This window comes from Podarcis filfolensis (assembly GCF_964270895.1).
Source record: "Podarcis filfolensis genome assembly, chromosome: 10".
Lineage (NCBI taxonomy): Eukaryota > Metazoa > Chordata > Lepidosauria > Squamata > Lacertidae > Podarcis > Podarcis filfolensis.
In genome coordinates, this window is record NC_139612.1 from 15,162,244 (window position 1) to 15,188,609 (window position 26,366).

A 26,366-nucleotide genomic window follows, 5' to 3' on the forward strand; every position below is an offset into this window, starting at 1 on the left:
GAAGTCAAAAGTCCCATTAGTTGTGCAGGATTTTTGTTGGGGGAGGCAGGCCTTGTTGTTAAGGGGGGAGCAGAACCTCCGTTAGCTATGTATTTTTTATTGATATTTTTTGGGGGGCAGCTGCCCCTCTCTACCCCTGGCTACTCCCATGACCCCTGGATGTATGTATTTAAAACAGACAAAAAGCGGACACTCACTGTCTAGTTTGAATTATAATCATAACTTCGTCACCTCTTTCCTTTTCTACTGTTCTTAAGTCTCCCATTTCGCTGCCCCCGGGGACTCAGGCCAAGCGGGCAATTTTCTCTTGTTTGTTCTTCCTTTTGTTGAAGAATACAAGACGGAAGACCTTTATTCCAGTCTTCTGGAGGTTGGCTCTGTGAGAAAGCAGAGGGTCTCCCGCACAGAGCCTAACACAATCAGGTCATAGCAGAGATTTTATTAGTGGCACAGCATTCCACGGGTTGTTGTATGGCAATAACCTGGAAAGGGGCATTTTCTGCTTCCGCCATCCCATTTTGGAACCCTATTCCGCCTGCCTTTATCAAGAGAATTACAGTGGTACCTCGGGTTACATACGCTTCAGGTTACGTACGCTTCAGGTTACAGACTCCGCTAACCCAGAAATAGTACCTCGGGTTAAGAACTTTACCTCAGGATGAGAACAGAAATTGTGTGGTGGCGGCGCGGCAGCAGCGGGAGACCCCATTAGCTAAAGTGGTGCTTCAGGTTAAGAACAGTTTCAGGTTAAGAACAGAACCTCTAGAACAAATTAAGTACGTAACCAGAGGTACCACTGTAATATCAAGTTTATGCAGGATAAAATAGGGGAGGAGTGTTGGTAAACAATAAAAGATGTTCTAGTTGTGAGTATCAACAGAAAGATTTAAGAGACCGGCATAGAAGCAGTATAGTTCAAAAATATGTCCTAAGTTTCCAAAATACGACTTTCTTCAGGTAGCACTCACTCACACAAAACTGTGCGCGGACACACACTCTTTACATATGGAGAGAGACAGATGAGAGCATTACACATGAGTTAATTCTTCCAAAGCAGTCTAATTTCAGAAATCCGTGGTAGAAAAAAACCCAAACCCAACCAGAAATAAAGGACTTGAGTTGAGCACTGCCAGTCTAAACCAAAGGTTTGCAACCTTTTTTTGAGTCCATGACTCCCTTGACCAACTGCATTCTTTCTGCGGCACCCCTGTGGGGCTCAGGAGCCCAGTTATGTCACCCCTTGCCCGCAGAGCTGGCACCCTCTCACCCTTTTTTGAACACCCTCCCTTGTGGAGTATCCCCTCAGCCTCCTCTCCCCTCTCCTTGGGAGTCCTCTGGGCTGCTGCCGCCCCTGGTTTCTGAGCTGCCCACCTCCTGCCCCAAAGAGAGGTGCCTCCTCACACTGCCCCACAGGGGCCTGGGACTTGTCTGGCTGGCTGGCAGTCTGGCTGGCAGTCTGGCTGGCTGGGCTCCCTCGCCCGCTCTCTTGCATATTCCGAGGCCGCCTTGGCTCCTGGTAACCAGCACTCCCTGGCCAGCCCCAGAGGCACCATTCACCTGGGGAGCTTATAGCCAGGGCTGTTGCAACAAACAGCCATGCAAGCCTTTGAGAGGCAGAGACACGAGAGGGCATCAGGGGAGGGAAGGAAAGAAAGAGGGATGGAGGCCAGTGTTGTTCTTGGCACCCCTGACTATCATTCAAGGCACCCCAGGGTGCCATAGCACACTGGTTGAAAACCACCAGCCTAAACAAATATATGTGGCCTATTTACTTAATATTTAAAACTAGGCAAGAATTTAAAACTGAACAGCCCCCTAACCTGCACCGACGGCATATCATTCCTTCTATTATTTTTATTACTACAGTGGTACCTCGGGTTACATACGCTTCAGGTTACAGACTCCGCTAATCCAGAAATAATACCTTGGGTTAAGAACTTTGCTTCAGGATGAGAACAGAAATCACGTGGTGATGGCGGGAGGCCCCATTAGCCAGAGTGGTGCTTCAGGTTAAGAACAGTTTCAGGTTAAGAACAGACCTCCAGAACAAATTAAGTCCTTAACCTGAGGTAGCACTGTATTACTATTATATCACAATATAATACTATACTATACAGTGGAACCTCGGTTGTCGAACGTCATGGCCGTTTGACTTCCAAAACGTTCGACAACCAAGGCGCAATTTTGCCGGTCGGCAAATTCCTTTTTTTAAAAATGGAGAAACGTGCCTCGGAAGCTGTTTGACTTCCAAATAACGTTCGAAAACGGAAGGTTTTAGGCGTTTGGGTTCTGAATTGTTCAGCTTCCGAAGCGTTTGACAACCGAGGTTCTACTGTATATGCTACATGACTACTACAGTTATTATTACCATAGCTATTATTGCTATTACTGCCATGGCTGCAAATATTTAACATTCATCAGCCATGAATGAGGTACTATACAGAAGATAGCAGGCACTGTAATTTACAATAGAGGGACAAGAAAATGATAGGAGACAGTCCAAGAATTGATACATGAAGAATATATATTCGGTAAGGTAATTATCAGGTGCCAGCAGAGGTATAGAGAAGATGAGGCATCAGTGATTCAGGAAATACTTTAATAACTAGCTACATTCCTCCTTTTTTTTTGTTTTCTTTAACAACGAGTCTTCAAGACTTGAAAGCTGACTCATGTAATTTGTGTTTGCTCCCATTAAACCTATGATGATGTCGTTCCTGTTTCGGTTTTAAGGAGCGACTTAGAAGATAATATTAAATTTATCTCTATAATTAGATAAGATAGATAAATACAGATTTCTAACACTGACACATTGATCAGGATGTCTTAGAACACTTAACATATTATCAGCCGAAAATGCAGGCGCAGTCGGTAAAAACATTGGGTTGTATTCAATTACCTTTTATTCAGAGCAGACCAGCTGAAATCAATATTTATAGCAAATATTATGGACGGTATGGAGAGATACAAAATATGGATTATGAAATAATATGCAGTCGAGAAGGTGGAAAATAGGAAGAATGGAGGGGAAGGTGGGAAGTCCAGAGATTCGGGGAAATCTCTAAATCTGGATATGTAATTTGCATTGTTATAATCCTATACTTGTAAAATCAAATAAAAATTATTTCAAAAAAACCCCAAAATGCACAAAAATGGCACTTGTAGGGAGATCCTCTTTTACATCAGCTCTGCCCTGCCGACCTGAGTTTCCACTTTGACAGATTGCTAGTTGAGACACAAAGCCAGTTAATTTCAAGTGTGGTTCTTTCCAATAATTAAAGTCAATGGGCGTTCCTCCCTCTTCTCAAGAAACGAAAATAACTATATACGGTATATATAAAGTATTTTTGCTTTTACGTTAATGATGTTCATCTCCGAAGATTAGTCTTATTTTCTCTAACCACTAGATGGCACCTGTCACCCAGTGTTTCTCAACCTTGGGTCCTCAGATGTTGTTGGACTACAACTCCCATCATCCCTGAGCTCTGGCCCTGCTAGCTAGGGATGATGGGAGTTGTAGTTCTACAACATCTGCAGACCCAAGGTTGAGAAAGGCTGTGAGGTTTTATTCATTGGAATAGAATAGACACAAAGGCAGCTGTTGCTACATCCCTTGCCTTGAGTTGAAACTCTTCAGCCTCAGTCATCCTAATCCATGGTGAAATATACTCAGAGTCGCAAAGTGATTTCATGCTCTTTATTCAGCTCATAGTGGTGAGGAGGAATGAATGAAAGTCCCCTCAAAGTATCTGCTTTATATACATTATTTACACAATGGGCTGCACATGATTGGCTAATTCCGGAATTCTACTGTAAGCCAATCAGGTTGTGGATTCACTTCTATCTGGAGCATGATTGGGTGGTTCCTGCCAACCAATCGTACTGCTGCATTGTTCTAGGACCAATCAGACTGCTGCATTCTGAATCCTATTGTTCTAGGACCAATCAGACTGCTGCCTTTTGGATCCTATTGTTCTAGGACCAATCAGACTGCTGCAGTTTGGATCCTATTCAACTCAGTACATAACACATGGGTAGGCAAATTAAGGCCCGGGGGCCAGATCCGGCCCACTCTCCTTCTAAATTGGGCCCGTGGACAGTCCAGGAATCAGTGTGTTTTTACATGAGTAGAATGTGTGCTTTTATTTAAAATGCATCTTTGGGTTATTTGTGGGGCATAGGAATTCATTCATTCCCCCCACCCCCAAATATAGACTTGGCCCCCACATGGACTGAGGGACAGTGGACCGGCCTCCTGCTGAAAAAGTTTGCTGACCCGTCTCATCCGACTAACCAAACAACTCGGTTGTTTCTTATAATTGTGCATGGATGCAGGCAAGTTATAGCTAGTGATACCTAAACGTCAACAAAGAACCTTCCACATTTTTTTTTCCTTTTTTGAAGCCGACGGAATTATCCCAGTTTATTAATCACAATCCATGCTTTCCAAATCTTAAGAGGAGGAACTGCTTGCAAGCAGAATGAGCATTGCTCTCAAATCAGAAAAGTACAGAATGATAGAGTATTCGGAATTATCAGAATTTCTAACTCGATGGCGGCAGTGGAGAGCGGACCATGTCTAACACAGAGATGGTCTTTGACTGTTGTTGTTGTTTAGTCATTTAGTCGTGTCCGACTCTTTGCGACCCCATGGACCAGAGCACGCCAGGCACTCCTGTCTTCCACTGCCTCCTGCAGTTTGGTCAAACTCATGCTGGTAGCTTCGAGAACACTATCCAACCATCTCGTCCTCTGTTATCCCCTTCTCCTTGTGCCCTCCATCTTTCCCACCATCAGGGTCTTTTCCAGGGAGTCTTCTCTTCTCATGAGGTGGCCAAAGTATTGGAGCCTCAGCTTCAGGATCTGTCCTTCCAGTGAGCACTCAGGGCTAATTTCCTTCAGAATGGATGCATTTGATCTTCTTGCAGTCCATGGGACTCTCAAGAGTCTCCTCCAGCACCATAATTCAAAAGCATCAATTCTTCGGCGATCAGCCTTCTTTATGGTCCAGCTCTCACTTCCATACATCACTAGGTCTTTGATTAGGAAACTGCAAAGAGCTGTATTTAAATTGCATTTGGGTGAGGGGAGCAAATCATGAGGAAGAGTAAATAGGAATCCATAACAACAGTGGTTTTGGAGAAGCCTCAAAATGTCCTGTTTAAAAACAAGCTATTTATGTCACAGATTTCAAGGTGCATTTGGCAATGAAAAAGAAAAATCCAAGTCAAGGGGAAATGGATGTTTTAGTTATCAATAAATTTAGGAGAGAATCAAGCTCAGAGGCTGAAAGGAGCCAGTGTCAACATTGTTTCCTGGCTTAAGAGATTAGGAACTGTCTGTCGCTAGGTGGAAATGCTAGCTTTATGTGCTGATATAACAACAGCATAGGTGGAGAACAGGAAAATCAGGTTTGCGTGCATGAAAGTGTCTTTCATGGAGGGTCCTTCATATCTAATCATACAGCTTATTCAATAAGTATGTCACAGCTGTAAGGAAACTTTCCAAGAGAAAACCAACTAATAATAATAATAATAATAATAATAATAATAATAATAATTTATTATTTATACCCCGCCCATCTAGCTGAGTTTCCCCAGCCACTCTGGGAGGCTTCCAATCAAGTGTTAAAAACAATACAGCATTAAATATTAAGAACTTCCCTAAACAGGGCTGCCTTCAGATGTCTTTTAAAGAGAAGATAGCTGCTTATTTCCTTCACATCTGAAGGGAGGGCGTTCCACAGGGTGGGCGCCACTACAGAGAAGGCCCTCTGCCTGGTTCCCTGTAATCTCACTTCTCGCAATGAGGGAACCACCAGAAGTCCCTCGGTGCTGGATCTCAGTGTCCGGGCTGAACGATGCTCCTTCAGGTATACAGGACCGAGGCCGTTTAGGGCTTTAAAGGTCAGCACCAACACTTTGAATTGTGTTCGGAAACGTACTGGAAGCCAATGCAGATCTCTCAGGACCGGTGTTACGTGGTCCTTGCGGCCACTCCCAGTCACCAGTCTAGCTGCCGCATTCTGGATTAATTGCAGTTTCCGGGTCACCTTCAAAGGTAGCCCCACGTAGAATGCATTGCAGTAGTCCAAGCGGGAGATAACTAGAGCATGCACCACTCTGGCAAGACAGTCCACAGGCAGGTAGGGTCTCAGCCTGCATACCATGGAGCTGGTAGACAGCCGCCCTGGACACAGAATTAACCTGCACCTCCATGGACAGCTGTGAGTCCAAAATGACTCCCAGGCTGCGCACCTGGACCTTCAGTTACCCCATTCAGGACCAGGGACACAGTTACCCCATTCAGGACCAGGGAGCCCCCCCACCCGCCTGCTCCCTGTCCCCCAAAAACAGTACTTCTGTCTTGTGAGGATTCAACCTCAATCTGTTAGCCGCCATCCATCCTCCAACTGCCTCCAGGCACTTACACAGGACCTTCATCGCCTTCACTGGTTCTCATTTAAAATACTTTGATATACTTGCCAGAGTACAGTGGAACGTTGGTTCTCGTATGGCTTAGCTGATGAACAAATGGGCTCCCAAATGCCGAGAACCCAGAAGTGAGTGTTCCGGTTTTCAAAAGTTTTTTGGAAGTCGAACATCCGATGTGGCTGTTGGCTATTGTTTCCGGGGCGCCGGCACTCATCGAAAGTTGCGCCTTGGTTTTTGAACGTTTCGGGAGTCGAACGGACTTCCGGAATGGATTAAGTTCAAGAACCAAGGTTTCACTGTATAGCGAAACATGAGGTTGACCCTGAGCCAATGGAACGGGCAGGTTTCCCTGCAAAACCCTTCACACCACCTCTCGCACTTTCGAGGACTCTGTAGGAACAATAGTGCTGTTAACATGCACCTGCCAATTTTACAAGGCAGTATAACGTAGCTTTCTGTCTTCCAATCGGGGTGCTTGAGGATTTCAATCACCCCAGAGTTTAGCACAAACATAGGTGATCCTTGCCTCCCAGAAAACTTCCAGATCAGAATGTAGATCTGTGGATTAATTCAGAGTTATATGAAGCTTTCCTCTGCATGGACCAGTTAACTTAAGTTTTATGATGTGGTCCCAAGTGCTGCCTTTAAAAAAGAAAGAAATTTGTGTGAAGATGTTTGAGGAAGCAGCCATGCTGTCCCTTCCTGAGTAATTGTACAGAAAAACAAGATGGCTGCTTCTATGTACCAGTGGGAGTGATTATCGCCTTTCCTGTCCTTGGTAGGCTTGAAATTGAGGAGAGGAGAGAAGAAATAGGGCAGCCTTCAAGCTTCCTAGTAAAGAGTTACTTAACAAAACCCTAAGATTTTTATTTAAAGTGAGTTTTTAAAAGGATTTCCCCATAAAATCCACCGAAATGGGATGGACTTCATGCACAACAGACATGAACCAACTTAGGTCCATCCTTACCCCTCAACCCTCTGGAGCAGGTTTTAGGGGCAGACATGAGGACACAAAAGTAGAGACATCACCTTGCCAACAAAGGTCCGTATAGTAAAAGCTATGGTTTTCCCAGTAATGATGTATGGAAGTGAGAGCTGGACCATAAAGAAGGTTGATCGCCAAAGAATTGATGCTTTTGAATTATGGTGCTGGAGGAGACTCCTGAGAGTCCCATGGACTGCAAGAAGATCAAACCTATCCATTCTTGAGGAAATCAGCCCTGAGTGCTCACTGGAAGGACAGATCCTGAAGCTGAGGCTCCAATACTTTGGCCACCTCATGAGAAGAGAAGACTCCCTGGAAAAGACCCTGATGTTGGGAAAGATGGAGGGCACAAGGAGAAGGGGACGACAGAGGACGAGATGGTTGGACAGTGTGCTCAAAGCTACCAGCATGAGTTTGACCGAACTGCGGGAGGCAGTGGAGGACAGGGGTGCCTGGCGTGCTCTGGTCCATGGGGTCACCAGGAGTCGGACACGACTAAAAGACTAAACAACAACAACAACAACATGAGGATACAGTGGGGGAATATTGGTGAAAATGGGTCTCCCTCCTCTGCCAGAGGCCTCCATGGGATCCAATGGATCTGTGCGAGGGACACCATTGGATACAAGTCCCAGATTTATTCCATGGCATAATCGCTTATCAGCTGCCAGGCTAGGAAGTATCTCAATCGTAGTATTTGGAGAGCTACTGCTGGCTAGGGCAGGATTAGAGAGGCTGATGGATTTGACCTGGCACAAGTCGACCTATGGGGAGTTTTAAGAGCGCATATTCTGCAATAGCAAATTGCTCCCCTGCCCTTTCAAAACAAGAATTTTGATTATGTTTCTGTGACTTTCTTTCCCTCTCCCAAAGAGCTGTTTGTCAAGAAAACTGATGCCCTCCATTGGCCTCTCTCTCTTCGAAACAAACCTTTCTGCGAATGCTTAAAGTAGACTGTTTGGCAACGAGAACATAACATACTTTTTTTTTTTTAACACCGTCTCAGTTTGAAAAGTGGTTGAGGAACTTCATTTCACACAATTGGTTTCTTGTCCATGCCAGCAAGTCCTGGTCTTGCTGCTACGGCAGGAATTGACGTAAACCGCTTAACGGTAGAAAAAGGGTTCGGGTATCCATGTGAACACATGCTGGCAATGTTTCCTAAATGAAAAACGTAGAGTGTGGAGCAGCCCACCGGAAATGGTAGCAATACAGAGAACCTGTAATATGTTGTGAGAGTTTTGGGGTTGTGAGAGAAGGAAATACATACTCTCAGGTATAAGCAATGTGCGGCGGAAACAAAATATTCACCCAGTCATGGTGCGCTGCTTATGATGGCATTAGGTTCCTAGCTGAAGTCCGGAATGCAAATATTCCCTCAGAATACAGGTTAGACAGATTACATCCAGTTTATTTATAAAAAGGTTTGTACAATTAAATTATATATATATTTAAAATTTTACACCCTCCTTCCTTCATTTGATTTCTAAGGAAATTGGTCCCTGTGGTTTTACACTGCTGTCTCTTTCGACTCGGGCAACTGAGGAGGCTTAAAGTTTGTCACTTCTTTGAATGTGATGCCTGGGGAAAAAAGAAAGAAAAAGAATTGCTTTCACATTCAGAGGAATAATGACTCACATCCCCATTTCTTATTGTGAAGTACCACCAGACAGGGAAAATATCCCACCCCCATCATTGACAGTGTGAGAGCCTCTGATTTAGCTATAATTAATTATATGTTAATAATATCTATATCAGGCATAGGCAAACTCGGCCCTCCAGATGTTTTGGGACTACAATTCCCATCATCCCTGACCACTGGGCCTGTTAGCTAGGGAGTTGTAGTCCCAAAACATCTGGAGGGCTGAGTTTGCCTATGCCTGATCTATATCTTCTTTATTATCTATAATATTATATATATATCTATATCTATCTATCTATCTATCTATCTATCTATCTATCTATCTATCTATCTATCATCTATCATCTATCATCTATCTATCTATCTATCTATCTATCATCTATCTATCTATCTATCTATCTATCATCTATCTATCTATCATCTATCTATCTATCATCTATCTATCTATCATCTATCTATCTATCTATCTATCTATCTATCTATCTATCTATCATCTATCTCTATATCTATCTATCTATCTATCTATCTATCATCTATCATCTATCTATCTATCTATATCTATCTATCTATCTATCATCTATCTATCTATCTATCTATCTATCTATCTAGCTATCTAGCTATCTAGCTATCTATCTAGCTATCTATATCTATATAACATATTAAAGGTATTACAACAGGTCAGACTGGCTTGACGAATCAACAGCAGCAAAACCAAAACCATGCAAGAGGAAACATGACAATTGAGTGGAGAGCCATAACTCAAGCTGTCAAGCACAGACTTTGCAAATAGAAGATGCCAGATCCTATCTCAGGCATATCTTCTTAAAATTGCAGGAATTAGGGCTCAGAATTAGGGCTTAAGACAGGAAGCTGTTCTAATGGAAACTTTCTACAATGGCTTTCTACATTACGTCTGCCATTCTTAGGCCAGCGATGGAGAACCTGTGCCTCTCCAGATGTTACTGGATATAGCTGCCATCATCCTAACTATTGGTCATGCTGGCTAGGGCTGATGGGGGTCAGAGTCCAATTGCACCTGATTCCCCATCCCTGGCCTGAGACCTGTTTCCCAAACTTGGGTCTCCAGCTGTTTTTGGACTACAGTTCCCATCATCCCTGACCACTGCTCCTGACAGCTAGGGATGATGGGAGTTGCAGTCCAAAAAACGGCTGGAGACCCAAGTTTGGGAAACAGTGGAGTAGGCAATATGTGGATTAGCAGTCTGATTTGTTGCACAATACAAATGTTGATAAATAGGTGATGAACATGGGGGAACGGAAGTAGAATGGAAAGGAAAACTATACAGAACCAATGAAGGCTGGAGGGGGGAGGACACATATAGAAATTCACTGCATCCGATTTCTAAATTCACCTGAAGCATATTTTAATTACAGTGGTACCTCAGGTTAAGTACTTAATTCGTTCCGGAGGTCCGTTCTTAACCTGAAACTGTTCTTAACCTGAAGCACCACTTTAGCTAATGGGGCCTCCTGCTGCCGCCGCGCCGCAGGAGCACTATTTCTGTTCTCATCCTGAAGCAAAGTTCTTAACCTGAAGTACTATTTCTGGGTTAGCAGAGTCTGTAACCTGAAGCGTATGTAACCCGAGGTCCCACTGTATAAGCCTATTTTCCCAAGAGCCCATATATGTTTTCTGTCCTAGCCTGAAGATTGCCAAAATGTACCAAACGTACATTTCCACTCATCCAGGGGCAGGTCCATGTTGTCAAAAGTGTCGTCGTATTTCTCTGCTTCGGTTTCCTCTTCAGGATCATGAATGGCTTCAAAGTAAGGATGTGCTAAAGCTTCTGCAGCCGTCACTCTCTTCTCTGCGTCTAACACCAACATCTTCTCCAAAAGGTTCACAGCTGGATCAACAAAGGAGAGGGAAAGCACTAAGACCCAGCACGGAACATAATGATTTTAATTTTCCGGCAGCAGGTCAGGTTTAAGGAAATAATACTGAGCTTAACTATGCTAATGAACGATCATATAGATCAGGAGTGGCTTTTGCATTTTCAGAGGCCACTCAGTTCCTTGGGATAGAAACAAATTCATCCAGTGCTATACCAGCTGCACTGGTTCCTGGTTGAGTACAGCAGTGTTCCCCAACCTTGGGGCTCCAGCTGTTTTTGGACTACAACTCCCATCATCCCTCGCTAGCAAGACCAGTGGTCAAGGATGATGGGAATTGTAGTCCAAAAACAGCTGGAGGCCCAAGGTTGGGGAACACTGGAGTACAGGGTCAGGTTTAAGCTGCTGCTTTTAACCTTTAAAGCCCTATACAGCCTAGGACCCTTGTACTTATACGACCGCCTCTCCTGGTTCGCCCTGCGGAGGACCTTAAGGTCCATAATCAATCATACTTTGGAGGTCCCGGGCCTCAAGGAGCTTAGACTGGCCTCGACCAGGGCCAGAGCCTTTTCAGCTGTGGTCCCAGCCTGGTGGAATGCTCTGTCGCAAGAGACCAGGGCCCTGTGGGATCTGACATCTTTCCGCAGGGCCTGCAAGATGGAGCTGTTGCCCCAGGCCTTTGGTCGGGACCCAGTCTGACCCCCTTCCTTCTTCCCTCTTTCTATGGGACCCTGTATGTAAGTGGCCTCTCGGCTCCTTCTATCGGCCCACATGGGACCAGCACAGGTGACCGGGCCTGGTGAACATTTAATATTCCTTACCCCTATGGTTGTGATTCGTGGGTTCCCACCTGATTTGATTTTAAATGTGATTTTGAACTGTATTTTAATCAATCGTTTGATTTTTTTTTAATGTATTATGTATTTGGTGTTAGCCACCCTGAGCCCAGTCTTGGCCAGGGAGGGCAGGGTATAAATAAAATTATTATTATTATTATTATTATTATTGTTAGGTATGCCTAGAAGGAAAAGCGTATCCTTACAAATCACAAAAGTAGGGACAGCATGAGGCCATTAGGGTAGGAAGGGGAAGGGATTGCTAAAACAACAAGAGAGATTTTGCAGCTTTGTTGACTTTCTGGAATACTCGATATAGCTATATAATAAAAATAATATGATATAAAGTTGGCTTCACATTATTTCTCTGAGTAGCTACTGGTGCAATATTACAATAAAACCAAAGAGATGAAGTATGGAAACTGTCGCATAGCTTTTGAAAATATTTATTTCTGCCTTACTAATGAAACAGGGATGCGGGTGGCGCTGTGGTCTAAACCACCGAGGCTAGGGCTTGCCAATCGGAAGGTCGGCGGTTCGAATCCCCGCAACAGGGTGAGCTCCCATTGCTCTGTCCCAGCTCCTGCCAACCTAGCAGTTCAAAAGCACATCAAAGTGCAAGTAGATAAATAGGTACTGCTCTGGCGGGAAGGTAAATGGCATTTCCGTGGGCTGCTCTGGTTTCGCCAGAAGCAGCTTAAGTCATGCTGGCCACATGACCTGGAAAAACTGTCTGCGGACAAACGTTGGCTCCCTCGGCCAGTAAAGCGAGATGAGTGCCGCAGCCCCAGAGTCGTTTGTGACTGGACTTAACTGTCAGGGGTCCTTTACCTTTTAATGAAACAGTAACATTCTCTTACAACACACCTTGCTTAAAAGTTGGCCGTCCTAATGGGAGATGGATTAATTCAGGTGGGGATAAATATCTTGTACAGAGGAATTTTCAGATAGCAGCAAAATTATTGGAAAAGCTTGTTAGAAAAGGACAGAAAGTATCTGTCCAACTTCAATTAAACTTAATTGTTCACTGCCATGCTACACCACACAGCTTCATTATTCGTGACGTGCATCTATATTTACTTACCTAAAGGATTTGCATACTTCAAGATAGCAGCAAAGTCTTTTTTCTGCACTTTTGGAAGGCTTTTGATATAGTTTTTTGCCTTGAAAGAAGCCAAAACAGGATGTTAACATTTACAATAAGGAAATGACATCAAATTTAGTCTCAGTGCTATCCATGGAGTACAAATTCAGTTGTGTCTCAGACTACTACATAATAATAAAAACGATCTTCCAAAACAAAGGTACAATGAAAATTACTATGAAAAAGCATATATGCCGTCTCCCACCTGAACTGGTGCAATCCACATGACATTTCTGAATCTCTACTTTGTCCTTAAGAAATCAGAGAAATCAAGAGCTACTTACATCTTGGCTTTGCAGTTTCTGAACAAAATCTTGAGTTGGTGTGCCTGTTACTTTCATTATTTCTGTGAGCTGGTCCAGGTCTGAATGCCAAAGTTAGGAGTCAAATCTTCAGTATGTATGTCAAAATAAAAAAGCATGTTGTAACAGATCTGGTTTTTCTTGCTGTTAATACTGGAACATACAACACGTGTAAAAAGGAGAGGTGTTTTAGATGGTCTTGGCTTCCACATACCAAAGTCTATCTGTCTCTTATACCTTCTCAAAACCACAGCTGGCTAAGGATAACCTCTGAATACCATTCAGAGATAGCAATGGGGAGGACACTTCATAGCTCAGCTTTGGACCTGACAGTATCACAGAAAAACATGTTTGTACAAAGACTTGAATGAGATTATCACCCCTCTTTTTTTGTCCATTCCGGGTCGCCCAACCACTGCCACAGGGTCCTTTCTCTTGGCAGATCAAGATGAGCAGGTGACAGCAAAGGCTGCAAGGCTTTTAGCTGGGGCAATCAGAATAAGATCCACCATTTGACTATTAATTCAAAACCCTAAAATATATTTTATAGAATTGACTTATTTCTATTCTTTGTATATCGTATTGCTGTTTTATTGCTATGGCCAATGGCTGATGCAAATAAAGATTCATTCATTCATTCATTCATTCATTCATTCATTCATTCATGTTTCCACAAGCTTTTATAAGCCACATTAGAGCTCAGATAGTTTTACACTTATCTTTCAAAACTGGTTATAAGAACTTTCTGCAAGTTTTGACGGCAGCCTTCCTTAGCTTTAGCTGTCCCTGACTTTCAGTAATACTTGCTGAGCTTCTATGTTGTCCCACAGCAGGGAAGGAAGGGACAGATATGAAGTTGTAAAGCATAGCTGGCAACCAAGTATATATGATAAACTGAAAAAACCAGCCCTGCGTGCCAGGGAGTCTTACAAATTTGAATTTCTACTTGCAATTAGTAATGCAAAGCAGCCGTGATGTACTATTAAGTTTCCCTCTTTGCAAATTTTGGCCAAAACACAAACGTAAAAACATTTGGAAGCAAGAAGCTAAAGGGATAATTATTTGTTTAAAGTGTTTCTGAACTCACACACTTTTGACACCCAGATTCTTACATACTTCTACATCTTAATGCCAAGTGTTCGCCGTGAAAGGATACGATCGTTGCCTTTGAAGAGAGGCCTTCCCGTGATCATCTCAGCCATGATGCAGCCCACTGACCAGATGTCAACTGAAATACAGAAAATGGTTACGTTAAATTGCTGTGCGAGACCTTTTAAGTTCAGCTTATGCCTGTGCTTTATGCAGAAAAACAAATCCTTTTAGAGGCAAGGCACATAAAGTATTTTAGTTTGCAATTGCAAAATGTGCATTTGGTTTCTGCAAGAGGAGTAGCTCCTTGACACAACCCAATGTGTGCTTTTGGGGCAGCTGTGGAGGACTGGATTACAAATGTTCCTTTTCTACTTTCAAGAGTGAGCAACTATGGACGAACGCAGCAAGTTGTGATTCTGAGTTGGGGCCTGTGGCGTTTGCCTCCTAGGTGCATCATAAGGAAAGGGTTAAATGAGTGTGATGTAATTGGCCAGTGGGAACCCAAGGGGAGGAGTTAGAGTTAGAGTTGGAGTTGTGTGGAAGTCAGTTGAGAGTTGGGAGTTGGAGAAGGAAGAGGGAGGTTAAGTCTGTGGGTTGGTCGAGTTGTGTTGTGAGAGAGTGAGAGGAACTGTTAGGTGGAGTCAGATAGATAGTTGGGATAATCAGTTTGAATTTGTTAGGAACGTATAGGTCAGTAAAGAAACTAAGATTAAGAAACTGACAAGAAAAATTAACTGAAACCTTAAACTTGTTCATGCTTATAAAAATAAACTTGATTATTTGTTAATGTTAACAACTGTCTGGACTCCGTGTGTACCCAAGAGAAACGGGTTGGTGGCAGCGAAGAGGCGATCACAGTGGTGGCACAGGGAAGGGATCAATAGACCGTCAAACGTCCGGGGACCCTGTGTGATCGCCACAGGGCCATCCACTGTTGTCATTAGGTTTTCATTTATTTAATACACCTCATCATTTCTCTATGGAGCTCAAGGTCGGGGGTCAGCAAACTTTTTCAGCAGGGGGCCGGTCCACTGTCCCTCAGACCTTGTGGGGGGCCAGACTATATTTTGAAAAAAATATATGAATAAATTCCTATGCATCACAAATAACCCAGAGATGCATTTTAAATAAAAGGTCACATTCTACTCATGTAAAAACACGCTGATTCCCGGACTGTCCCCGGGCCGGATTTAGAAGGCGATTAGGCTGGATCCAGCCCCCGGACCTTAGTTTGCCTACCCATGCTCTAGGTCAGCGGTTCTTAACCTGTGGGTCCCCAGATGTTGTTGGACTACAACTCCCACCATCCCTAGCTAGCAAGGCCAGAGCTCAGGGATGATGGGAGTTGTAGTCCAACAACATCTGGGGACCCACAGGTTGAGAACCGCTGGACTACAGGAAAGGGTGGACCAATACTGGAGGCAGGAACAGCTTAATAATAATAACAATGATGATGATGATGGTTTGGTCAAGCAGATGGCTATAGGAACAGGAGTATCTGCCAGACTGTATCTATTGCCTGGGACTGAAGTTGTTCTAGGAAGTTAATAAGGACACTGAGACCATGAGAAGGCAGGCTGAAAGCCAGGCATACCCTGAGGTAGCTAGATTGCCATATGGCAATACCTTGGAACCCATGAATGGTAGAAAACATTCCTTGATTTCCCGAGGGGAAGCTGGAATTGTTTCTCAAGACACCTGGAAGGCCTCCACGGAAGTTAACAGCTGCCCTCATTTTTGTTCCAGATATAAACAGACTGAGAATTGCAATTAGCACAACAGAGATCAGGGGATTATGTACAAAGCAATACCCCTTTGGTTGGTATTCCGAGAGACAAATATAAGCACAGAGTGGCTTTGTGTAATGATGCCCCTAGAAGAGCTCAAGTTACAGTGTTAATCTGAGCACAAACACGACAATTACCTGTTTGTGTATAATGCATCCAGTTAAGTATAACTTCTGGGGCTCTGTACCATCTGGTAACCACGTAGCCAGTCATCTCGCTATCTGTATGCCTTGCTAGCCCAAAATCCAGAATCTGTTACAGGGGAACCAAAGATGCATTCAATTTGCAACTCCAAATTAGTCATAAACAAATTGAAAACAGGGATGGCAGAGAAGCAGAACGCGTTAAACCGATGTTCTAGCACTGCAATTGAAAAAATCACATTGGTAATAAACATGCAAAATTACACTCCTGATTGCCATTATAATGCTGGGGAGGAAACGGTGCTGTTGCGCTCTGTTAAGCGAGAAGAAAAATACTTTTCTTCTTCGCTAAGAGGTCTGGATCGAGGGCTCTGTCCCAGCATCTGTTTTCAAAGCCAGAATATATGAAGCGAAAGGAAAATTAATCACTTTGAATGATGGTTTAAAGACCTATGGGGCTAAGATTCATGCTATGATAATTGGGTTGAGAAATAAGGGGCAAAATTTCTCCCTTTTCCTGCTGCAGCCCCTAGCACCCCCGTTTCAGAGGGGAGAAAACAGCAAAGACCTGATGAAGAGAGCACAACAGAGGATATATTTTCTGAGAATCCTCCAGAAAAACAATCTCTCAAAGGACCTGTTGATGGCATTTTACCATTGTACTGTTGAGAGTGTATTAACTTATGGTCTCTGTGTGTGGTTTGGGAGCTGCACGGTCAGGGGAAAAACAATGCTGTCCAGGGTTGTAAAGACTGCGGAGAGAATAATTGGGTGCACTCTTCCCACCTTGAATCAAATCTACGCTTCCAGGTGCCATAAGAAAGCTGCAGAGATAGCGCAGGATAGTGCACACCCCGGAAATGATCTCTTTCAGCTTCTGCCTTCTGGAAGAAGGTACAGGGTTATAAAGACTAGGACCAGCCGCCTGAGAAACAGATTCTATCCAAATGCGATTTTGGTTTTAAACGCAGTATAAGGAGTCTCTATGGGAGTGTATTGTATTTTAAAAATGGGGTATCAGAGTTTTTAGGGGGCTAACCAGGTTGGGATAGCAGGCTTGTTGGTTTCGAATGTCTTATGTAGATCCCCCCCCCCCATTTTGTTGTTCTGTATGGGACAATGACAATAAAGAGTATCGTATCGTATTGTGGGATCCTGTGGAAAAGCCAGAATGTGGAAGGAAGGTGGTGCAGGGAGAATTAGTGGAGATCACCTCACTTCCTCTCGCATTAAAAGATGTTGCCGATAGATCGCCATTGCTTACTTAGCACCAACTAGGCAAAGAAATGTTAGTCATGGGTCCCAGGAGTGGTGGCAAGGTGCATTCTATACTTCTACTCTTAAGTCTCTTATTTTAAAAAGACCATACTCTGGGTGATGGGAACCATGCGTATCCACCAATATCTATGAGGTTGTGTGTAGGGATGATCGCGGAGTGGGGAGTGGGGTCCGGAGGGAGCACACGCCCCACCCGCAGGCAGCCTCAGTCTGCCTGCACGCGTGACCATGGGGTGCAGAGCACACACACCCCTCACAGACAAAGCCATGCCTGTCTGAACACTGTTGCCTCTGTCTAACCTTTTGTGGTCTCAGTAGTCTGCGGTGCCCTGTCTGTAACCTTTGTCTCTGAGACCTTTTGTCTCCTTTGTCATACACTGTGCAAGGAGAAAATGACGTGGTGGAAACAGGTGCCAAAATAATTTTGTACCACCCCACAATCTCGGGACCGGAAGATGTGTAAAGGTCACAGCCCAAAATGTATCTGCCTGGTTTGCATATTTGTCTCAATAAAAGGAGGCTCCACAGGGCTGGCCGGCAGCTTGCATGCAGCTCACCTGTGCGCAGCTCACCTGCATTATCAACTCCTGCCTCATGTCCATCACTTCAGTTGTGTGTACACGCTTTCCCACTGCACCCAGTTCGATACTTATTTATGGAGGTTTGTGCTCACAGACACTATGAGATGGTCACCAGTGGTTGACAGCACCAGGCCGTTAAGCACGCAAAGGAATCTTAAACACTGTTGCCCTCTCTGTTGCAAGAAGTCCCAGGGCAGGATCCTTTCATAACTTGCAGAGGCTACTTTAAAATAAAAGGATAGCAGTCTGAGGCTGTATATGCAATAAGCATCATTTTGCCTGGTGCTCTGCAAACTGTCGCTGAAGCACAGGGTGCAGTTAGTTGCAAGGATTTAAAACGCAGTTACACCAGATCTGTGTAATATGATTACAAAGGCTGGCTGCAGTCACAAGCCCTTCAACCCTTCGGTTAAGAGACGGTAATTTTTCCACAGGGCTTACGCTTCACTCTTAAAATGTTTCAGGGTTAATAAGGTCTGCTTGTTTTGACAGCAGTGTTTTACACTACAATTCTGTCACAGATAATAGGTCTGTGGAGCATTGCTGATTTCTTAGAAGATGGATGTGCGACAAAGCAAAGTCTCCTCTTGGGAACTGAACGGTGTTTTTAAAGCATGAACCGTCAATTACTCAAACTTCCTTGCATTAATAAAATAAAATAAATCAATTTTGTAAATCTTAAGTTTCCTATCTCTGTGTCAGCTGTAGTCTATTTTTAGGTCAAAATGTGATGTTTTAACCTTGGGTGTCAAGCAGGAAGGTTCCTGCTGAAACAATTAATTTCATTATTTATTATTTTATTTATTATTTATTTATTTCATATTTTGCTAAGGTCTGATTTCATAGGATGGGGAACCACTTAACTGCTAAATCTACATAATGTCTTCTTCTTCTTTGGTGATCACTCATAGCTGAGTAAGATTGTCTTCCATAAACACAGTTTTAACAGTGGTTCCACAAGTGACTGTGGAGGCCAATTCTGGATCCACACATCCTTCCACAGTGGGGACATTGGTTTCCGGGTGGGAGTTGATCATGGTGAGGGTTTGTCAAGTGTGCCTTCCTCTTAGCACGTTTCTCCCTTTCGTCCTGAGTTTGAGTGTCTTCAAAACCCATGACACCTTTCTCCAATTGGAGCGTTCGCAGGCCAGTGTTTCCCAGTTGTTTATACCACATTTATTTTAGATTTGCCTTGAGAGAGTGTTTGAACCACTTTCCTTAACCACCAGCATGACACTTTCCTTTTTAAAGTCTGGAATAGAGTAGTTGCTTTGGAAGACGATGATCAGGCATCCGCACAACATGACCAGTCCAACGACATTGATGTTGAAGAATCATTGCTTCGACACTTGTGATCTTTGCTTCTTCCAGTACACTGGCATTAGTTCGCCTATCTTCCAAAGTTTACAGGCGACTCCCCAATGACACAGGTTTATGTTCTGGTTCCCCCGCTTGCTAAGTGAAAATCACCTAAGTGGAGAGTACCCTCTAAGCACTCTTTAAATGCCATTCCTGCCAGTCTCTCTCCAATCCAAGAAATAAATACAGTGGTACCTTGGGTTACATACGCTTCAGGTTACATACGCCTCAGGTTACAGACTCCGCTAACCCAGAAATAATGCTTCAGGTTAAGAACTTTGCTTCAGGATGAGAACAGAAATTGTGCTCCGGCAGCATCGCAGCAGCAGGAGGCCCCATTAGCTAAAGTGGTGCTTCAGGTTAAGAACAGTTTCAGGTTAAGTACAGACCTCCGGAACGAATTAAGTACTTAACCCGAGGTACCACTGTAAATACTTGTTCTTGTGCAGAGGAATGAGCTGCATTGGCCACGACCACGCAAGTCGCCGGGGGCAAACTGCCTCAGCTCCCTCAGCGGGAGCGGCGGCAATTTCACCCCGATGCCTTGGCAGGGCTGGGGCTGATGCAGTTTGTTCTTCTCTCCATGCACCGGGCACTGGTGGCGGAGGGACTCAAGAGCCGTGGTGGTTTCCTTCACGATATACAGCTGGGTAAAGGCGCTGTTGTGGTCTGGCCGTCAAACCGGTCCTGGGCGATATATTGATACGTCGCCCAGGTCTATTTATTTCCATCAAGAAACAGCAACCACAGACTTAGGCACACATTCTTTGACAACAAATGCAAATTGAAAACAATCTCTCTCTCGCTGAATCTGACATCATTGCTAACCCTTCCCAAGTTTCGGCGCTGGCGACACAACCACTTGCAGTGAAACAACTGCTTTGTTTCAAAGAAATGCAGATGTCTACTTGGTTTTGATATCCTTGTTCACACTGAAAAGCACTTTCCCAAGGAACAGGGGGTTTATCTGAAAGAGACTATTCATTATATGAAGGGGATCACGGACGTTGTCTCTGCATACTAGTTGTTTTTTTTCTGGCAAGAGTAAGTGGCAATTCTAGTTTACAGAAGTGGTTTTGTGGTTGTTTTTTTGAACTGCACAATTGAATGATAAAAGGCAGCAATACTTAACACATCAGTCGGATCGATCACTCTTTTCCCACTTCCCTTTTAACTTAAACCTATTATTTTATCGAGAAAGTTGCAATTACATAGTCAATGCCATTCTATTAATGCCACAACTCAGCAGTGTGCATGGAACAGTTTGATCGTCTTCAGGTTATGGGCTTGGTTTTTTTTGCTGCTGTTGCAGCTTCCCAGTGTTCAAATGCAAATATTTATATACCCAACACTACCTTTAGCCCTAACAGAATATAAAATGTAGCTCGGCAGTTCAAAGATCCAGGAACCAAGCGACTGCTGTTTGTGGCAAGGAGACAAGCAGGAGAAAGTAAGAAGAGAGACTTCCAATCCCCTCACCATCTACAGCAGGGGTCGGCAACGTGCGGCCCGTGGGCTGGATGCGGCACACAAAAACCATTTTACCAGCCCCCGAGCCGCCTGCTTGGCAAGTCCCCCGAGCACTGCGTTAAACCGGCACAGCACAGTGTGGGGACTCGCCAAGCGGTGCCGAAAATCGCACCTGCGCATATACCAGAAACTGTGTCTGCGAATGTCCAGATGCTGAAAATCGCTTCTGCGCAGATGTAATTTTCGGCGTCACGCTGCTCCAGTCCGGCCCACGGATGATCTCTGTGGGAGTGATCCGGCCCATGGCCGGTAAACCTTGCCGATCCCTGATCTACAGCTACCCACTCCCTGCTAGTCTTGCACCAGCTGAGTCTTTCACTGTTAGGCAAGCCAGTGCCAGCAGCTGAAAGCAGCTTTGACCTCTTTGACCTCTGCACCTGCAGCCAGTCTACATCTCCTGGCTGCAGCATCAGCTACAAAGCAGAGACAGGCCCAATGCTACAATTGTTTTAACTGTTTTAAATTTGCATGGGGTTTGCATGTGGCTGGGGAGAGCAGTGGGGGCCCCAGTTGCAGTGGTTCAGGATTCAGGAAGATTTGGTGTGAGAGGTGGGGCAGGCCAGGTAAGGGGCACATGGGACAGGTGGTTAGTGATTGTGCTGTGTGCCAGACCCTCTTCCAACCTGTGTCTCAGCTCCTGCCAACCTAGCAGCTCGAAAGCACGCCAGTGCAAGTAGATAAATAGGTACCGCTGCGGCGGGAAGGTAAATGGCGTTTCTGTGCGCTCTGGTTTCCGTCACTATGTTCCGTTGCGCCAGAAGTGGTTTAGTCATGCTGGCCACATGACCCGGAAAGTTGTCTGCAGACAAACACCGGCTCCCTCGGCCTGAAAGCGAGATGAGCGCCACAACCCCATAGTCGCCTTTGACTGGACTTAACTGTCCAGAAGTCCTTTACTGTTTATCAACCAGCCCTCAGGTCTGTGGCTGCCGTCGAATGCCAACTTGGCTCTGAGTAAGACTTGCCTTATCCACTATCTGATTATGAATGAGGAAGCCAATCGGGTCTGCATCACTGAGACCTAGGATGAAGTTGGTCTCACCCAGCTATGCCCACTCAGTGCAGCATCAACATAGGAAGTGAAGTTGCTTTGGTCTATAGAAATTATCTTTCTCTCCCTCCAGGCTCTCTGTCCAGTTGGGAACATGTGTTCCTGGCCCTGGGCAACTGGGATGGATTAGGGATTCTGTTGGTTTACCGCCCATCTTGCTGCCCAGAAGTCTTCCTGCCTGAGCTGACACAGCCGGTCTCAGAGGTGATATTGAGGACTCCCCGACTGCTGGTTTTGGGAGGGCTTCAACAGCCACGCTGAGGTGATTGGCTCAAGAGCTTTTATTGCAGGGGAAATAACCCAATTGCATGCACAGAACGAGCAATTTTAGTTTTGGAAAGACAGTAAGAATGTTGAATTAAGAGCATTTCCAGTTGGTTAAAAAAAATACAGATTTTCTTCTTGACACTTTAGTGACAATACCTCAACCCATTAGCACTGTAATTCCTGCTTATTATTTCATGCAGCTAAGTAAAGTACCTCTGGCAAAGTTTATTCCACGCAAGCAAATGCTCAGCTCTGCCGTCCACTTATAAACAATCTTGGGTGAAGCATCTTGGGTGAAGTCCAATAATTACTAATGAAACCGGTCGTGCATGGCCCTCTAAAAAAGCAGCTAATTGCCTATGGTGCAAGCAACCTTACCTTAGCCAGTAATTATGAATTACGTTATTTCAGGCTTCAAGACACACCGGGATAGTTTGGACAATCGTATCTCGACTTAATAAGCCAAGATATGAACAGACCTTGTGGCCGCACACAGATCCCTTCATGTGAGGAGGCAAAGCCGTAACGTTCTCAGTTAATTATAATTTCTGATCTGGGAAACTACAGTGGAACCTCGGTTTTCGAGCGCCTCAGAAGCCGAATGTTTCAGAACCTGGACACTGAAAACCTGGAAGTAATTGCTTCAGTTTTCGAATGTGCCTCAGAAGTTGAACGGCTTCCGAGGCGCGCTTCTCAATTTTCGCCATTGAAATTTCTGACAGCCCTTTGCGCCTTGGTTGTCGAACGTTTCGGAAGTCAAATAGTCTTCTGGAACTGATTACGTTCGATAACTGAGGTTCCACTGTATTAAACTTCAAACGGTGGATCAATACACTGGCTATATCAAACCTGTCAACTATAGTTTCCTGGATGGGGTGAAATGGGTAACCAGAGTTAAGCAACCTATTTCTTGGCTTGCTTAACTCATTTCTGCCAACCCTTGTGAACTTATGACCCAAACACTGTCATTATTCTATTACTTCAGAAGATATTCAAAGAAACTACCACAAAATAATTATACACAGTGGTACCTCGGGTTACATACGCTTTAGGTTACATACGCTTCAGGTTACAGACTCTGCTAACCCAGAAATAGTACCTCATGTTAAGAACTTTGCTTCAGGATGAGAACAGAAATTGTGCTCCGGCAGTGGGGGGGCTTCATTAGCCAAAGTGGTGCTTCAGGTTAAGAACAGTTTCAGGTTAAGAACGGACCTCCAGAACAAATTAAGTTCTTAAGCCAAGGTACCACTGTACTACCCTGCGCCACCCTCCTTTTGAAAGGCTCCTATCACATTAGTTCCGAATTTGGTAGTCCTACTACCAAATTCCCCCACATCCATGTCTATATCTTCAAACTTCTGTAAGTCCAAAGTGTTCACATTTCTTACCTTCAATTCACAGTCTTCGTTTACTGCTAGATTTCCAGGTTTTAAGTCCTACAAATATATTTATAAACAAACAAATCTGAGATGAAATTCTCTTCAGGAAGAACACATTTAAAATAAAAATAAAAACCAGTACTTATTTCAATGGAGGGCATTGTTTAGGGCAGGGTGGGGAATGGGTGATTGGCCGATAGGTGTGGTAGACCTATTGACGACTGTTAACGACTGCAGTTGGTCTTACAGGAAAAAGCAAGGGGTGAGATGACCAAAGATAACTTTATCATGTATAATGAGATAAGAATCCAATGTCTCTATTTAGTTGCTGAATTACAACTTATTACCAAACTTAAAACCATGGAGAGACCTGGTCTGAATCATTCATTCCCACCACCCTTCTGAGTAATATCCCTCCCTACCCTCTCACTATATATAAAGGTCTGGTGACTTCTGTTTCAGTGTATCTGAAGAAGTTTGCATACACACGAAAGCTCATACCAAGAACAAACTTAGTTGGTATTGTAATAAAAAAATTAAGGTCTTATATGTATATATAATAAATGTTCATAAATGTACCAACTAAGCACGTACATAGATATGTGGACCACATGTCTGGAGCAGCACAGGAAGACCATCCTGAAATCATTTTGACTCTCAAGCTGACCAAATGTTTTCTCTGCAAGGAGGGAGGGGGTGAGGGAACCTTCCCATTGTCTCAGGTAATCACCATTTCAAGGGAATGGCCGGACTACCAGGAAAGGCAATCAGATAAGGCATTATCAGATAACCTGGCTGACAGGAAAAACAACAACATTCAAATTTCTGTTGTAGACCACCTTTTCTGTGATGTAGGTATGATGTTTGTGGGGGGTGGTCTCGGGTTACACCCCTTCCATGATGTATGTATAATGTATGCAAGGGTGGTCTTGAGCTCCAGGGCAGGGAATTTAAAATGTCTATATAAGGGCAGGTACACCTTTGTTCTGGGTCCTCCTCTGCCCTCCTGCGCGTGAGTGGGGACCCTGCTGCAACAGCTTTAATAAAGTTCAGGCTTACTAGCTGCTTTGCTTCTCAATACTCTCTGGTTGGCCTCTGTTATTTTCTCCTACTGATAGGGAACCCACTTAAGGACTCTATACGGGCTTCTGGATACCCCATAAGGGAAGAAGGGCAGATTTTGTTTGCAACAGTCTCTAAGGTGCTACTGGACATTTTTTTATTTCTTGATTTCTGATATTGTCAGAACTTGAAGTGGAAATTGTCACATATCCAGAAAACAGCCTTATCCTGTAACTAAGGTCAGGGCACATCAAACCTAGATCTAATCTAGGACTAATGCTATTCTAGGCCTGAAATGCCTAGGTTAATGACACAGGTTCAACTTAGGCACCTTTTATTTTATAATACAAGGGTGCATGCTTATAATTTATTATAACACTTCCCAAGAAACCACCTACACACAGCAAGCTTTCCTGTACTTAACAACAGGAATATCACTCCCCACATTGTGATATTTACTCTAAAATGGCAATCATTTCTGATTTAGCTACAAAAGCTTGGCGTTTTAAATAGTATTTTAAGAACATACAGAAGAAGCCAAAACATATCAGATATCCACGGAACAAGAAATGCATATTTTCTTAGCCATAGCAGATAATTATTAAAACCACGTAATAAAACAGTTACTCTTCTTTATAGCTCTTTTTCTTTTTACCATCGATATGATGAAAAATAGCGTGTGAATATGTGTGAACTTTCCCCCCTCTAATGGATGTAACTGTCAAGGGGTTCGTTCTGGAATTAGCCATGCTTAGAGTAGACCCATTGAAAGCAGTGGAACTTAAGTTCTTCATGATTAGCTTAAGTCCCACGGATTTCAGTGGCTGTACTCTTAAGCCTGAGTTGGGATGCAACCCATTAATTGTATTTTGTTAATCAGAAACAATCCTTTCATTTTAGCAGTTGCGGAACAGATTTTGTAATCAAGATCAAGGCAAACATTAAGTTAACATTGCGCTGACACACTAGGTGTTTGTTTCGTAAATCATTCTCATGCCTTTGGCTTGCTTCTGTGAGAGAGCCATCTAAAACTACAGAACAGAAAAACAGCAACCCGGAAATGAGATTCTTTACTTACCCGATGAATTATGCCTGACGAATGGATATACTGCAAAAAAACAAAATTGCACTTTATTTATCGGACATTGATAAACATAGATCACACTGAAAAGGTTTGTGATGCTATATGACTTTAAATTCTGACCAACGGAAACTAGAAACTACTGCTGATTTTGCCTGCCAGTAAAGTTTACTTTATTAATCACATTTATATTTCTCCTACAACGATCTCCAACATGATTTCTGCCCCTGCCAACCACGGTCTTCTCAAAGCTGTGAGTTGTTCAGTTTTACAAATACATAAAAAAGTGTGAGTGAGCTACTTTACATAAACACGTTGTCATTTTATGAAACTGTAAGAATGTCATTGGCTGAGTTCACATGTGACACTCAGCCAAACCATGGCTTAGCATGAATGTGTGGTCTCCCGGGAAGAGGCTCCAACTGCTCTGGTCCTGCTACACTAAACCAAGGTTTGACTTATCAAGCTGTCCAAATAGAAGAGGGACTATCATAAGAGGAAATGTTTTCAACATATATAATTGTTATTGTGACTTTTTATATTGGATCAAATTGTT

The 26,366-nt window shown here is 43.8% G+C and overlaps 1 protein-coding gene across 1 annotated transcript in view; it reads right to left on the reverse strand.

Moving 5' to 3' along the window:
* Nucleotides 1-8,809: 8,809 nt before the first annotated feature.
* Nucleotides 8,810-26,366, reverse strand: part of MAPK12 (mitogen-activated protein kinase 12) — a 43,096-nt gene continuing 25,539 nt past the window's right edge. The window contains exons 5-12 of the mRNA XM_083575331.1: nt 25,808-25,837; nt 23,677-23,724; nt 16,214-16,328; nt 14,354-14,425; nt 13,180-13,259; nt 12,836-12,914; nt 10,756-10,929; nt 8,810-9,000 (exon numbers count right to left, since the gene is read on the reverse strand). Of these exons, the coding sequence (XP_083431457.1) occupies nt 8,930-9,000; nt 10,756-10,929; nt 12,836-12,914; nt 13,180-13,259; nt 14,354-14,425; nt 16,214-16,328; nt 23,677-23,724; nt 25,808-25,837 (669 nt within the window). The 3' untranslated portion in view covers nt 8,810-8,929. The remainder of the gene's footprint in view (nt 9,001-10,755; nt 10,930-12,835; nt 12,915-13,179; nt 13,260-14,353; nt 14,426-16,213; nt 16,329-23,676; nt 23,725-25,807; nt 25,838-26,366) is intronic.